The sequence below is a fragment of the Saccopteryx leptura genome, chromosome 5, assembly GCF_036850995.1.
Source record: "Saccopteryx leptura isolate mSacLep1 chromosome 5, mSacLep1_pri_phased_curated, whole genome shotgun sequence".
Lineage (NCBI taxonomy): Eukaryota > Metazoa > Chordata > Mammalia > Chiroptera > Emballonuridae > Saccopteryx > Saccopteryx leptura.
In genome coordinates this window covers 1,246,520-1,259,453 of record NC_089507.1, presented here as the reverse complement: position 1 = coordinate 1,259,453, position 12,934 = coordinate 1,246,520, and the positions used below count along the sequence as shown (strand labels likewise).

Here is a 12,934-nt window from a genome sequence, read left to right as displayed (position 1 = left end):
ACCCCTGAATAGCAGCTTCAGAAAGCTGCCACGACACCCCCTGGGGGCTGGGGAGGAGCCTGCCCGCCCCTTCCGACCTCTGGTGGCCCCCAGTGCTTCTGGGGGCCCCCGGTGTTTCTGGGGCTTGTGGGGCTGCTGTCACTCCAGCTTCTTTGTCGAGTCCTCAGCTTCCTCCTCTCCCGGTGTGTCCGGGCCTTCTTCTATCTCCTGCAGAGACGCGTGTGGCTGGATCAGGGCCCCCAGATACTCTAAGCGGATGCAGCGAACCTTCCTTCCCCAGGAGGAAGTCAGGGAATAATGTTAAAGCCAGTGCAGGAAGGGGCCGCCCAGCGTGTGGCTTGGGAGCCTCCAGGGCACAGAGGTGCTTGCTTTGCGGGGCGACAGAAACCCCTGTCCGCCCCACCCCCACGCACCCCGTGTTTGCTTCTGTGTGCAGTGTCTCCGCAGCGGGGGACTGCTCCTCGGACAAGACCGCGCCACAGGCGGCCCCCACGGCCACGCGAGAGAAGATCCGATCCAGGTTCCACGGCAGTCACGACCTGATCCATCGCCTGTTCGTCTGCATCTCAGGTGCCGCGTGTGGGTCTGGGGCGGGCGTGGGCGTGGGCGTGGGCTTGTGGACGGCTAGGGCCATGCTTCCGTTCACTCACTGCAGACCAACTACGCCAGTGACCTCAGGAGTATTCTCAAGACCCTTTTTGAGGTCAGGGCCATTTGCCAGAACGGACCACAGGGTCGATTTCGAGGTTAAAAGGAACGTGGTGCCTAGCACGTGCTCAGTACAGCTGGCACACAAGGAGCCACCGGAAGCATGTGCCCCTCCCCCGGGTCTTGTCGCTGGGTTGGGTAACAGGGCGCCTGTATGCTGATGGGGTGCTCACAGCTTCTCCCTGGCTTTGCTGTAAATGGCAGCCTAAGGAGCTAGTGTTGCTATTGACCGAGAGGGGCTGAGTCCACGGAATTTCTAGAAGGAGAGAGCCTCTGTCAGTGGGAGAGGGGAAGTGTTTTCCTGCCAGGAAGTGGCTAGGATCTCGGAGCAGGGGAGCGCAGAGGAGCTGGGCGTTGGGCACCACTTCCTGGCAGGGTCCACCTGCAGCCCACAAGCCGCTGCGGCCCTGGAGTCTAATTATTTGGGGCAACAGTGTTTGCTAGGGAGAAGGGCACATCTAGGTGCCCGAGTAGCCACGACAGTGGAAGGTGCTGCTAGAGGTGGGCAGCATTCGGGGCTCTGAGATCAGCCCTCAGTGAGTGGCCAGGACAGCTTAGCGGCGGTGGCTGTGACCCGAAGAATAAGATGAACCCTGAGCTTTTTACTTCTGCTGAAGAAATGTTCCCAGGGCTGAGCAGCTGCTTGTGCCCTGACCCATCTGAGGTCGTGCTGGTCTCAGACCGTGAGCTCTGGCTGGGTCCCACCAGCTACAAGCACCAAGTCCCCAACCTGCCAGCCTACTATGCTCCTTTTTTTTTGTTGTCCCCCTCTCTCAGGTGTGGCTGACCAGCTGCAGACCAACTACGCCAGTGACCTCAGGAGTATTCTCAAGACCCTTTTTGAGGTCATGGCCACCAAGCCGGAAATGGACGACAAGGAAAAGTTAAAGAAGGGTGAGTGCCATCTCGGAACAGGCTTTGCAGCCGTGCTGACCCTGGTGTCCTGTGTCCCCAGGAACCCACACTCCCAACCCTGGGCACATACATGTCTCTGCAGCCACCCAGCTTTTACACGACCTGTCACAATCCTAAAAGAAACCACCCAGCAGTGCCAGCCAGCCTCCCTGCTTGGGACCCAGGAGCGCACACCACAGGCCCTGGAACTTCCCCAAGATGCCACCTACCTGGAACAGTGGTGACACCCACCACACAGACGCTCATGATGGCAGCACCTGTTCCTGCCCTCTGCACACGCTCCCAGCCGGTGACGGCTGAGAGACTGGGTGGACAGTGCCGTCCTCTGTCTTTCTTTTTTTCTAATTGATATATTTTTTAAAGATTTTTATTTATTTATTCATTATAGAGGAGAGTGAGAGAGAGAGAGAGAGAGAGAGAGAGAGAGAGAGAGAGAGAGAGAAGGGGGGAGGAGCAGGAAGCATCAACTCCCATATGTGCCTTGACCAGGCAAGCCCAGGGTTTTGAACCTGCAACCTCAGCTTTATCTACTGCATTGATGCTTTATCCACTGCGCCACCACAGATCAGGCCCTAATTGATATTTTAAAAGAGAGGAAGGGAAAGAGACCCAGAGAGAGGAACATGGACTGGTCCCATCTATTCATGCCATCATTGGTTGATTCTTATATGTACCCTGACTGGGGACTGAACCAGCGACCTCGGCGTAGCGGAATAACACTCTAACCAACCAAGCTCTCTGGCCAGAGCCATGGTGCCCATCCTCTGAAAGACATGTCCTTGACATGGCACAGCGTCACTTCTGTCGAATTCTAGTTGTCCGAGTGGTCAGGGGCCAGCCCAGAGTCAAGGAGGGAACATGGATCCTGTGTTTCAATGAGGGGGAATGGCCGTCAGTGACCCTTCCTTACATGTACACACTCCACACAGCGCAGGCCCGCCAGCATGCTCTTGTACACATGCTCTCACAGCAGCACACACACGCGTGCGATGCCTACAGGCATGTTCTCACACATGCATACACACAGAGGCAATCTTGCACACACACAACTGAATTATTTGGTGAGAGCAGGTGACAGGGCAGTGCCCACCCCTTGCCCCCGGGAAGGATGCAGGACTGTTGCTGGGTTTAGGGGAGCTCGCCCCCCCCCCCCCGCTGGCAGCACCAGGATGCACTGACAAGGGACAGGTGATGCCACATGGACCCCAGCAGTCACCCTTTCCTTTTTAGTCACCCAGACCCTGCGGAGCGCGGCCTTGGAGGACTGCGCCCTGTGCCAGGAGACCCTGTCATCCTCTGAACTTGCAGCCAAGACCCGAGACGGGGACTTGGAAGGTGCGTGTGGAGCTCCGGCCTGTCTGGACGTTGCCTCCCTATCCCAGACCGGCGCTCCGCGAAGACAGCACTCCCCCCGCTGACTCCCACCCAGGTCACCTGGGCATGTGGCTTCCCATCCCAGCCTCTCCTCCCTGGCTCCCAGGGTGGTGCACGCAGGGTCCCCTTACCTACCGCCCATCAACCTCAAGCCAGTTACTTAATGTCTTTTATAGTCTGGGCACACGGGCGTGAAGAGCGGGAGCTGCTGGGGGCCCGCCTTGGGCTGTGCTGGAGGCGGCCGGTCCTGGGGCATGGGCACACACTTGAACACCCTCCCCAGCCTTCATGGACACCGTAAAACAGGCCTCCCATAGCAGCCTCTGCACAGGGACCTGCCGGGGTGTCTGGCCATGTGGAAGCAGGACTCCCTGCTCCCATACCAGCCTAGAGGCCAGGGACCCTCTGCTCCCCCACTGCCCTGCAGAGCAGGGGCCCATGCTCCTCTCCTACACTGGAGTTTGGGGACCCCTGATCCCTCACTAGCCTGGAGGTCGGGGACTCCCTGGTCCCCCACAGGCCTGGTGGCTTGCTTGCTGGTCAGGGCGGGAGCATCCAAGGCTGGTTGGAGCCCTGACAGCATCTCTGTGAGGAGGGAGGCCCAGGGCCTTCGGACGGGCACACTCTCACACTCGATGGTTAAGGGAGGTGCTGAGGTGGGCAATGGCCGATCGGCCCGAGTGGTGTCACATGCCATCAGAACGCAGGGAGGCTGCAGTCGCCCTGCGACAGGCCACAGGTCCCGTCACTCCCTGCGTGCCTGGCTGGCCGCGCTGGCCCCTGCCGGTCCCTGGTTCAGGGCCCACCTCGGTGCTGCCTGGTCACTGGGGATGCACATCGAGTGTGTGAAGAGGGTCAGGCACGGCACAGGCCCCCGGGTTCCTGAGCACCCCACGACAGGGCCACACAATGGGGGCCAGGCCCAGAAAGTCCTCAGATCCCTCAGGGTCTCTCCCAGGCGAGGGTCTGCACTCGTCCGTCTGAGCTGGAGGCCCCAGCCTGGGGTGGCCCCCAGGGGCTCACAGGTGCCATCCAGGGCTTCAGTGGGGCCAACCGGGGATTTTATGGGGCTGTGTGGGGGCATAAGCATGAGAAATGACTCCCCTGTGGTGTAGGATGAGCTGATAGGATCCTTGGGAGGATGGCAGGTAAGGAGGTGAGAGGGAGGTGAAGGGACCCCAGGTCTCTAATGGATGGGTGACCTGGACCAGTTCTGTGTGGAGGTGCTCAGGGTGAGGCCAGGGTCTTGGAGGACGGACAGATCCTCTGAAAACATTCTGTGGCTCAGGGAGCTATCTGAAGTGACCGTTTCCCCTCTGAGTGTTGGTGCTGGCCTCAAGCCTGGTACATGGTGGTCCCCTAGGTGTCCAGGATGGGAGGGAAATGACCATCTTGTCACACAAGCTGCTTCTTGAGCCAGCATGCCCCCCCCCCATTTCAGAGCACCTTGAGAATGAGAGAGGGTGGTCCACGTGCCCCTGTGGGAGGAGGTAGCCCCGGCCCCTGGTTCCTGCCTAGGCTGCACAGATGATGGGGTGGGGTGGGCAGCCAGCCTTGGCCTCCAGTAGATGAGATGAGGGGTCTACCTGGCCCCCAGGGCCCCCAAGAACCTGAGAACTGCAGAGGATGAAGGACAACATGGGAGGTGGGACCGGGACCCCTGACGCCAGACAGCATTGATTGAGAGTGTCACAGACGGGGTTGATTACTTCATTTCTCAGCCTTCACCTTTGCCCAGGGTCCCTGACAGGGGGGTGCAGGCAGAGGGAGGCTTGGGAGAGGGTCATCCAGGTGGAACTCGAGCTGTGTCCTGAGTCCTGGGTGAGACTCAGGCTGCAGCTAGGGTCTGATCGACAGGCACTGCCCACAGCTGTGAATAATGACCCTCGCGATGCCGCCAATTTCCCAAAACTCTCAGCCCAGGATGAGTCCAGGGGAGGAATGGAGACGGGGGGCAGGGCTGCCAGCTACCTGGCCGGGGGCTCCTGCACACCTCTCTCTGACCCCCCTCTCCAGCCCACCTGTCCCCATTGTCACTGTTGTGTGGCTCCCTCTGCCTGACGTGTCCCCCGCTCTCTTGTCACAGACCCGCCTGAGTGGGTCCCCGACGAGGCCTGCAGCTTCTGCACCGCATGCAAAGCGCCCTTCACCGTCATCCGCAGGAAGCACCATTGCCGCAGCTGTGGGAAGGTAAGTGGGATCTGGGGGCCTGCCCACGGACTGCTCAGGGTCTGGAAGTCAGACGAGGATGTGGCACAGAGGCCCCTGAGCCTAGGCCCTGCGCTGACTGGGCACAGTCGGACTCTGGGCACTCGGCCCACAGGGTCTGGATGGTGCCATGTCCCCTCCCTGCTGAACAGGAGTCTGTGGCCACCTTAGTCTGGGGCCTGGGACGCTCTCCCGGACCTGGTCTGGAGCCACAACCTGTCCCAGGTTTTCCTGAAGGTCCCAGCCCGACAGTGGGGCCAGCACACCCCTGTCTGCTAATGCCCTCCCTGGTCGAGAGGGGAGGGATGTGCGGGATGCTGGGGTGTGCGGGGCTCTGACCCTGTCCTCCGGGCACTCTCCCTACGAGGCCAAGGTCGGGGCTGTGACCCTGTCCTCCGGGCACTCTCCCTACGAGGCCAAGGTCGGGGCTGTGACCCTGTCCTCCGGGCACTCTCCCTACGAGGCCAAGGTCGGGGCTGTGACCCTGTCCTCCGGGCACTCTCCCTACGAGGCCAAGGTCAGGGCTGTGACCCTGTCCTCTGGGCACTCTCCCTACGAGGCCAAGGTCGGGGCTCCGACCCTGTCCTCCGGGCACTCTCCCTACGAGGCCAAGGTCGGGGCTGTGACCCTGTCCTCTGGGCACTCTCCCTACGAGGCCAAGGTCGGGGCTGTGACCCTGTCCTCCGGGCACTCTCCCTACGAGGCCAAGGTCGGGGCTCTGGCCCTGTCCTCCGGGCACTCTCCCTACGAGGCCAAGGTCGGGGCTGTGACCCTGTCCTCCAGGCACTCTCCCTACGAGGCCAAGGTCGGGGCTGTGACCCTGTCCTCCGGGCACTCTCCCTACGAGGCCAAGGTCGGGGCTCTGGCCCTGTCCTCCGGGCACTCTCCCTACGAGGCCAAGGTCGGGGCTGTGACCCTGTCCTCCGGGCACTCTCCCTACGAGGCCAAGGTCGGGGCTCTGGCCCTGTCCTCCGGGCACTCTCCCTACGAGGCCAAGGTCGGGGCTGTGACCCTGTCCTCCGGGCACTCTCCCTACGAGGCCAAGGTCGGGGCTGTGACCCTGTCCTCCCGGCACTCTCCCTACGAGGCCAAGGTCAGGGCTGTGACCCTGTCCTCTGGGCACTCTCCCTACGAGGCCAAGGTCGGGGCTCCGACCCTGTCCTCCGGGCACTCTCCCTACGAGGCCAAGGTCGGGGCTCCGACCCTGTCCTCCGGGCACTCTCCCTACGAGGCCAAGGTCGGGGCTGTGACCCTGTCCTCCGGGCACTCTCCCTACGAGGCCAAGGTCGGGGCTCCGACCCTGTCCTCCGGGCACTCTCCCTACGAGGCCAAGGTCGGGGCTCCGACCCTGTCCTCCGGGCACTCTCCCTACGAGGCCAAGGTCGGGGCTGTGACCCTGTCCTCCGGGCACTCTCCCTACGAGGCCAAGGTCGGGGCTCCGACCCTGTCCTCCGGGCACTCTCCCTACGAGGCCAAGGTCGGGGCTCCGACCCTGTCCTCCGGGCACTCTCCCTACGAGGCCAAGGTCGGGGCTGTGACCCTGTCCTCCGGGCACTCTCCCTACGAGGCCAAGGTCGGGGCTGTGACCCTGTCCTCCGGGCACTCTCCCTACGAGGCCAAGGTCGGGGCTGTGACCCTGTCCTCCGGGCACTCTCCCTACGAGGCCAAGGACGGGGCTGTGACCCTGTCCTCCCGGCACTCTCCCTACGAGGCCAAGGTCGGGGCTCTGACCCTGTCCTCCGGGCACTCTCCCTACGAGGCCAAGGTCGGGGCTGTGACCCTGTCCTCCGGGCACTCTCCCTACGAGGCCAAGGTTGGGGCTCCGGCCCTGTCCTCCGGGCACTCTCCCTACGAGGCCAAGGTTGGGGCTCCGGCCCTGTCCTCCGGGCACTCTCCCTACGAGGCCAAGGTCGGGGCTGTGACCCTGTCCTCCAGGCACTCTCCCTACGAGGCCAAGGTCGGGGCTGTGACCCTGTCCTCCCGGCACTCTCCCTACGAGGCCAAGGTCGGGGCTGTGACCCTGTCCTCCAGGCACTCTCCCTACGAGGCCAAGGTCGGGGCTGTGACCCTGTCCTCCCGGCACTCTCCCTACAAGGCCAAGGTCAGGGGTGGCTCACGGCCCCCTGCTGTCTTCCAGATCTTCTGCTCCCGCTGCTCCTCCCACTCGGCCCCGCTGCCCCGCTACGGACAGGTGAAGCCCGTCCGCGTGTGCACGCACTGCTACATGTTCCACGTCACGCCCTTCTACAGCGACAAGGCGGGCATCTGACAGGGCCCTGGGCGCTTCCCAGACCTCCCAGGCCCCAAAGAACTCCCAGAAGGCACCCGCGCTCCCCGCCTCCTCCATCCAGATGCTGGTTTCTGGAGGGTTTTCACTGCATTTCATCAAGCTGCTGCTGCTGCTGCTGCAGAGCCTTCCAGAACACCCAGCACCTCGGTCCCAGCCACGCTGGCCTCCCCACCCACGGGGGCCAACAGAAGGTCAGCTTTGGCCAGTAGGGTGGGCTCTTCTCCCGGCCCCTCTACCTGCCCTGCTGAGCCGCTGCCCCTGAAGGCTCAGCCACAGTGGGAGGCCTGCTTAGTCCAGGGACAGGAAATTGGGGTTGAGGTCTGAGCTGCGGGCAGCCTCAGCACCTGGGGGTGAGGCCCGCTGAGGGTGGACACCTCCAGGAGAGAGGCCAGTCCTCAGACTCCGCGGGGCTCCCCCCCCCCCCGTGTGCTTGCCAAACCAGAAAGACCAGGCTGTCCATTTCTCCCCAGTGCCCTGAGCGGAAGGCACCCATCTCATCCTCCTGCGCCCCCACGTCCCGCTGCCCTCAGGGCCTTGGCTGAGCAACACACATCTCATTGCGCCCAGTGGTCCTTTCGGTGAACCGTGCCCTTGCCTCGCCTGCCCACCCTTGTCCACCTGCTGACGGGGAGGGGGCAGCATGTAGACTCACAGGCAGAGGCTCTCAGGCCAGGGCTCCCCAGGCAGCCAAGGACCACTGGATGTCACCCACTTGGCTGCCACTACCCCCTTCCCTCTGCACCCCTGGGACCCTGGCCCACCCCCCTCAGACCCTGGAGTGGTGGGGCCCCAGCACGGACACCTCCTCAGGCTTAAATCTCAGGCTTCACATTACAGTGATGATTGCAGCTTTATTTTTAGAGAGGACACACCTATTGATTCTTTTATAGGATAACCCCAATTACTATTTAACGGTGGAATACACCTACCTGCACAAAGATGGCTTCTGTGTGTGTGTGTGTGGGAAAGTATATAATGGAGTGAATATTATGTATTGAGATTATTTTTATTTTCTAAATGCTGTAATTCGAAACCATTTCCATAAATCTATTTACGGATTGCAGACACTCTTGTTTCCCATGTGAGCAGCACGGACGCCTTTCTTTCTTCTGGGAAGTGACGGTGTTCTTGCTCACGTGCACTCTCCCCCAGGAAGCTGGGGGCTTCTGGACTCTTGGGACAATCGAAGGGCAGGATTGGCTTTCTTCCCACCAGCCCCCAGGAGGAGGGTGGCTACACATCCCCCACCCCTTCCTGAGAGGGCTCCAGTAGTCGAACACCCGCCCGCTGGGGACAGGTGATCCCTCTGCCCTTCTTCAAGGCTGGCTCCACTCCAGGGTTAAAGCCAGGGCTGGGGATGGGGGCACAGAGGGGTCAGTCTAAGGCAGAGTTTACCCGCTCAGGAAGGATTTAGAAGGAATGGCCCCACTGCCCACCCACAGCAGGGGCTCAGGACTGGGAGACCCTAGGGTGGGCTCAGGGAGATTGCCAAGAGGTCCCAATTTGGAATCAGCCCAGCAATCCGGCCTTGGACCTTGAGCCATTCAGCCTTCCCGAGCCTCAGTGTCCCCATTGCCACCATCATCGTCATCCTTCCTGCTACTGTTTTCTTAGTGCTGACCCCTCCACTTCCCATGACTGACAGTCCCTCGAAGGAGCAGGATCCCTGTGTCACATGGGAAAACGGAGGCTCACGGAAGTAGGTGGGCAGCACAGCCAGGTTGTGGGCTCTTACAAGGGTTACACGAGAGGCAGCAGCGGAAACAGAGCCTGTGTCATGAAGAGGGAAGGCAGCTCTGGAGATGGGAACTCCACCAGCATGGAGCACTCCTGTCTGGCAGCTGGAGGAAGTCTGAGGGCTGTGCCAGGAGCCAGACACACCTGGGTCTGGATCGCCCACCTCACCCCTCTCTGGGCTGTGCACAGGCCTAGGGAGAAGGCCAGCGTGCTCTCCAACACACTCTTACACTTCCAGTCACAGGCAGGGGCCCTAGACCTGGCTACCTCCCCCTCCCTCCCAGCCCCCACCAAGGTACTCAAGATCCACATGCATGCAGCCTGTAACCCCTTCGGGCAGGTGACCAAACGGAGGGCCTGGGATGGAGCACCCAGCACTCTATCCAAGTGGGCTCAGTAGGCAGGGTAGGGGGGCAGAGAAAGCCACCATGCCTGGCCTTGAGGAAGTGGTGTGTGGGGGGGGTGGAGAATGGGGAAGCCCCAGTGGTCCTATCCCCTCCCACTGCACACTCAGCTCAATCCACCCCCCCCCCCAACAACCCCACACACACATCCTGGTCTCTGGAGGTGCCCCTGCTGCCTATCCCTATTTATGGCTCGTCTATTCCCCACAAACACGCTCAGGTCCAGCCAGCCTGCTCTCAGGTCCTGCCCATAATCCCCTGGAAAACCCCAGGTGGGCAGCCACGGACCCACTGGCTCTGTGACCCTGGCGGGGGTGCGGGTAGCACATGAAGGCAGAAAAGACTGTAAGTGTCATGGTTTCTGATGAAGGGAATGGACCGATATCACCCCAGGAGGCCAAGTGGGAGGGGCAGCGTTGGGGGGCCCGCCCTTTGCCCTCCTATATGGCCCAGGGCGGGACTCCCTCCAGGGCCCTTGCTGCAGCCTCTAATGGCCACCAGGGGGCGCCCATCCCACTGCCTGCCCTCCCAGCGTGGTCTGATTGCCACAGCATTGCAGGCCACTGGAGCACTCGCTGGCTGCAGGGTTCTCCACTGTGGATGGGCATTCCAGGTCCAGACAGGACCCCCAGCGCAGCTGCACCTGCTGGCCAGGCTCTAGCCCCCCAGGTCCTTAATGGGGGTGAAGGGTCCAGAGAGGGTCCTGGCTTAGCAAGGACCCCAGGCAAGGCAGGTCACAAACCAAATGGTTCACCTGGAGGGGGGGGGGAGAAGAGGTCCTGGTCTGAGCTGGACACCTTGGACCCCCAGGGTTGGTGTGAGGACTGACAACACCATGGAAGGGGGCAGCTCCATCTGTTCTCGGGACTCTGCAGCGGGAGCTAGGGGAGGTGGGTGAGACTCAAATCACTCACACTATGTCACCCACATGACCCACAATCCTGGAGGCGCTGGTCTCCTCCCAGGCCTATCCAGAGCCACCTCCTCCAGGCAGCCTTCCCATTGTATGGTGGCCCCAGTTCCTACCCTCACAGACATTATCAGGGCAGAGCCTAGGTAGGGTCCCTTTGCAGGAGGCCAATCAGCCAGTCAGAGTCTCTCTCCTGCCTCCGAGACTGGGGAGAAATGGATTCCAGTCCAGCACAGAGCAGTGACTCAAACTCAATCTCACACCAAAGACTTAAACATGTGCAAGGCTTTGGGTTCCGCTGATGTGTTCATCTGCTCCCAAATGGTCAGGGTAACTCAGGCTGGAGCCTCCCCCTGAGCTTGGCAAGGATGTGTACCCAGCCACTCCAGACCTGCCCTGCTCTTGGGGCTCTACAGGTCTGAGGTCGTTGCAGCTGGCTGTACCAGCTGGGCCTATAGGGGTGAGCAGGGTGTCTGGAGAATTGGGTGCTCAGCACAGAACAGCACTGAGAGTGAAAAATTGTGATGCTCTCAGCAGGGGGAGCACAGATGGGAAACATGGCTGGGTCACCCCAGGGACCAAATGCCAGGCTGCTTCCTGAAGGCATGGGCGGGGGGGAGGGGGCATGGGACCGTTCTGAGCAGGGGAGGACATGTCTGATTTGTGGTTTGGACACACACAAGCAGTGGGCAGGGCCTCCACTTCTGGGACTTGAGCTCCATCAGGGGCAGTAACACAATTTAGCCACAATCACCTCACACTCATCACTCAAGACCCTGTGATATGAGAGGCCTCTGTACCATCCTGAGGCAGCAGAGGTCACACATGCTAGAGCCTGAGCTGCTGTCCTGGGGTGTAGAAGCAGCTGCATGACCGGGACCCAGAAATGGGGAGTTGGGAATGGGTTTCTTTTCTTTTTTTTTTTTTTTAATTTTTTAAATTTATTCATTTTTAGAGAGGAGAGAGAGAAGGACAGAGACAGAGACAGAGAGGGAGAGAGAGGAGAGACAGAGAGAGAGAAGGAGGGAGAAGCTGGAAGCATCAACTCTCATATGCGCCTTGACCAGGCAAGCCCAGGGTTTCCCACCGGCGACCTCAGCATTTCGAGGTCGACGCTTTATCCACTGCGTCACCACAGGTCAGGGGAATGGTTTCTTGAACTTAGGCTCTCAGGGCATCCAAGTAACTAGGAGGCTTCTATCCTAGGACGGAATGTAGCAGCTAGAGCCACCTGGGCATGGCCTGCAGGGCCCAGAAAACTTCCTGGAGGAGGAGATGGGTGTGCTGGTCAAGAGGGACCAGGCCAAAGAAGCCCAGGCAGCAGGAAGGGGAGGGGAATGTTGGGGTGAGGCCCAGGATCCCTACAGTTCATGGCAGGGAGAGGGCAGAAGGGCTGCGCAGGAGAAAAAAACGGGGAGCCTGGGCTTAGGGAAGGCTCCCTGGAGGAGGTGAGGGGCACTTGCTGGCTACCTGCACTACAGAGCCGCGCCTGCCTCCTGGGGGAACCAGCAGGGAGCCCCAGGGCGCCTATGCCCCGCCCTCACGTGGAGGCGCTGGTGTAGAGATTGCGGGCCCTCAACCAGACCAGTACACACGCCCTCCCATTGCTACGTCCTCCCTCGGCCCCTCCCTCCCCGCTCCTTGCCCCCACTTGTGGCTCAGCCTTCCGGCACAGGGCAGCCCGGGCTAGGGCCAGTCGGCTCTAACCACCCCGCCGCGCCCTCCCTTCTCCCCTCCCTCCCCCTACCCCCCACCCTCCCGCAGTCCGGCCCACTCAGTGCGGTCTCCTGGGCTGCCCTCTCCGCCTGGGACTCGGACGCCTCCGCCCACTCCAGGCCCCAGCCCTCCAGCCCAGCCTCTCGCTCCCGCCACTGACCCGGTCCCCTTGTACCCCAACTCCCTGTGGTGCCGTAGCGCCCACAGGTGGTGGGAAGTCCCGGGGGCACCCGGTGTGGCTGGGTGAGGCGTCCCGAAAGGGCCTTAGAGGTAAATGGGGAAGCAAGGTGGGGACGACCCCCTCTGGTCTCAGGCTGGGAGGCGGCAGGCAGGCACACAGTTCCCACAGTCACCCCCAGGCACCTGCGCTGTCCTCGGTGGCACGACGCACCTCACGCCTCACCGCAGGAAAAGAGGGCCGGTATCCGGCAGGTGCACTCAGCCTGGGTGAAGTGCTGCTTTAGGACTGGGGCCAACAACCCACTCTTCACCTCAGCAGGGGTGGAGTGACCTTGCAAAATGCTGACCAGCTTGTGGTGAGCCGCAGGTCCCGCCTCCAGTACCCCGGAGCGCAGAAGGCACCAGCCTCTCCCCAGAGTTGGGCTTCCTCCTTCGCTTCGCACCCTGAGCAGCCCTCCAGACTGACCCAGCGGGCCACACAGCACCAGGCTC

At 61.5% G+C, this 12,934-nt stretch overlaps 1 protein-coding gene across 4 annotated transcripts in view; it reads left to right on the top strand.

Moving 5' to 3' along the window:
- ZFYVE28 (zinc finger FYVE-type containing 28) overlaps positions 1-8,545 on the top strand; it is a 74,294-nt gene extending 65,749 nt beyond the window's left edge. For all 4 annotated transcript variants that reach the window (XM_066384775.1, XM_066384770.1, XM_066384771.1 and 1 more), the window contains 5 exons: positions 437-570; positions 1,486-1,602; positions 2,854-2,958; positions 5,084-5,187; positions 7,343-8,545. In XM_066384775.1, coding sequence (XP_066240872.1) covers positions 437-570; positions 1,486-1,602; positions 2,854-2,958; positions 5,084-5,187; positions 7,343-7,474 — 592 coding nt within the window. In that variant the 3' untranslated portion in view covers positions 7,475-8,545. The remainder of the gene's footprint in view (positions 1-436; positions 571-1,485; positions 1,603-2,853; positions 2,959-5,083; positions 5,188-7,342) is intronic.
- The last annotated feature ends 4,389 nt before the right edge of the window (positions 8,546-12,934 follow it).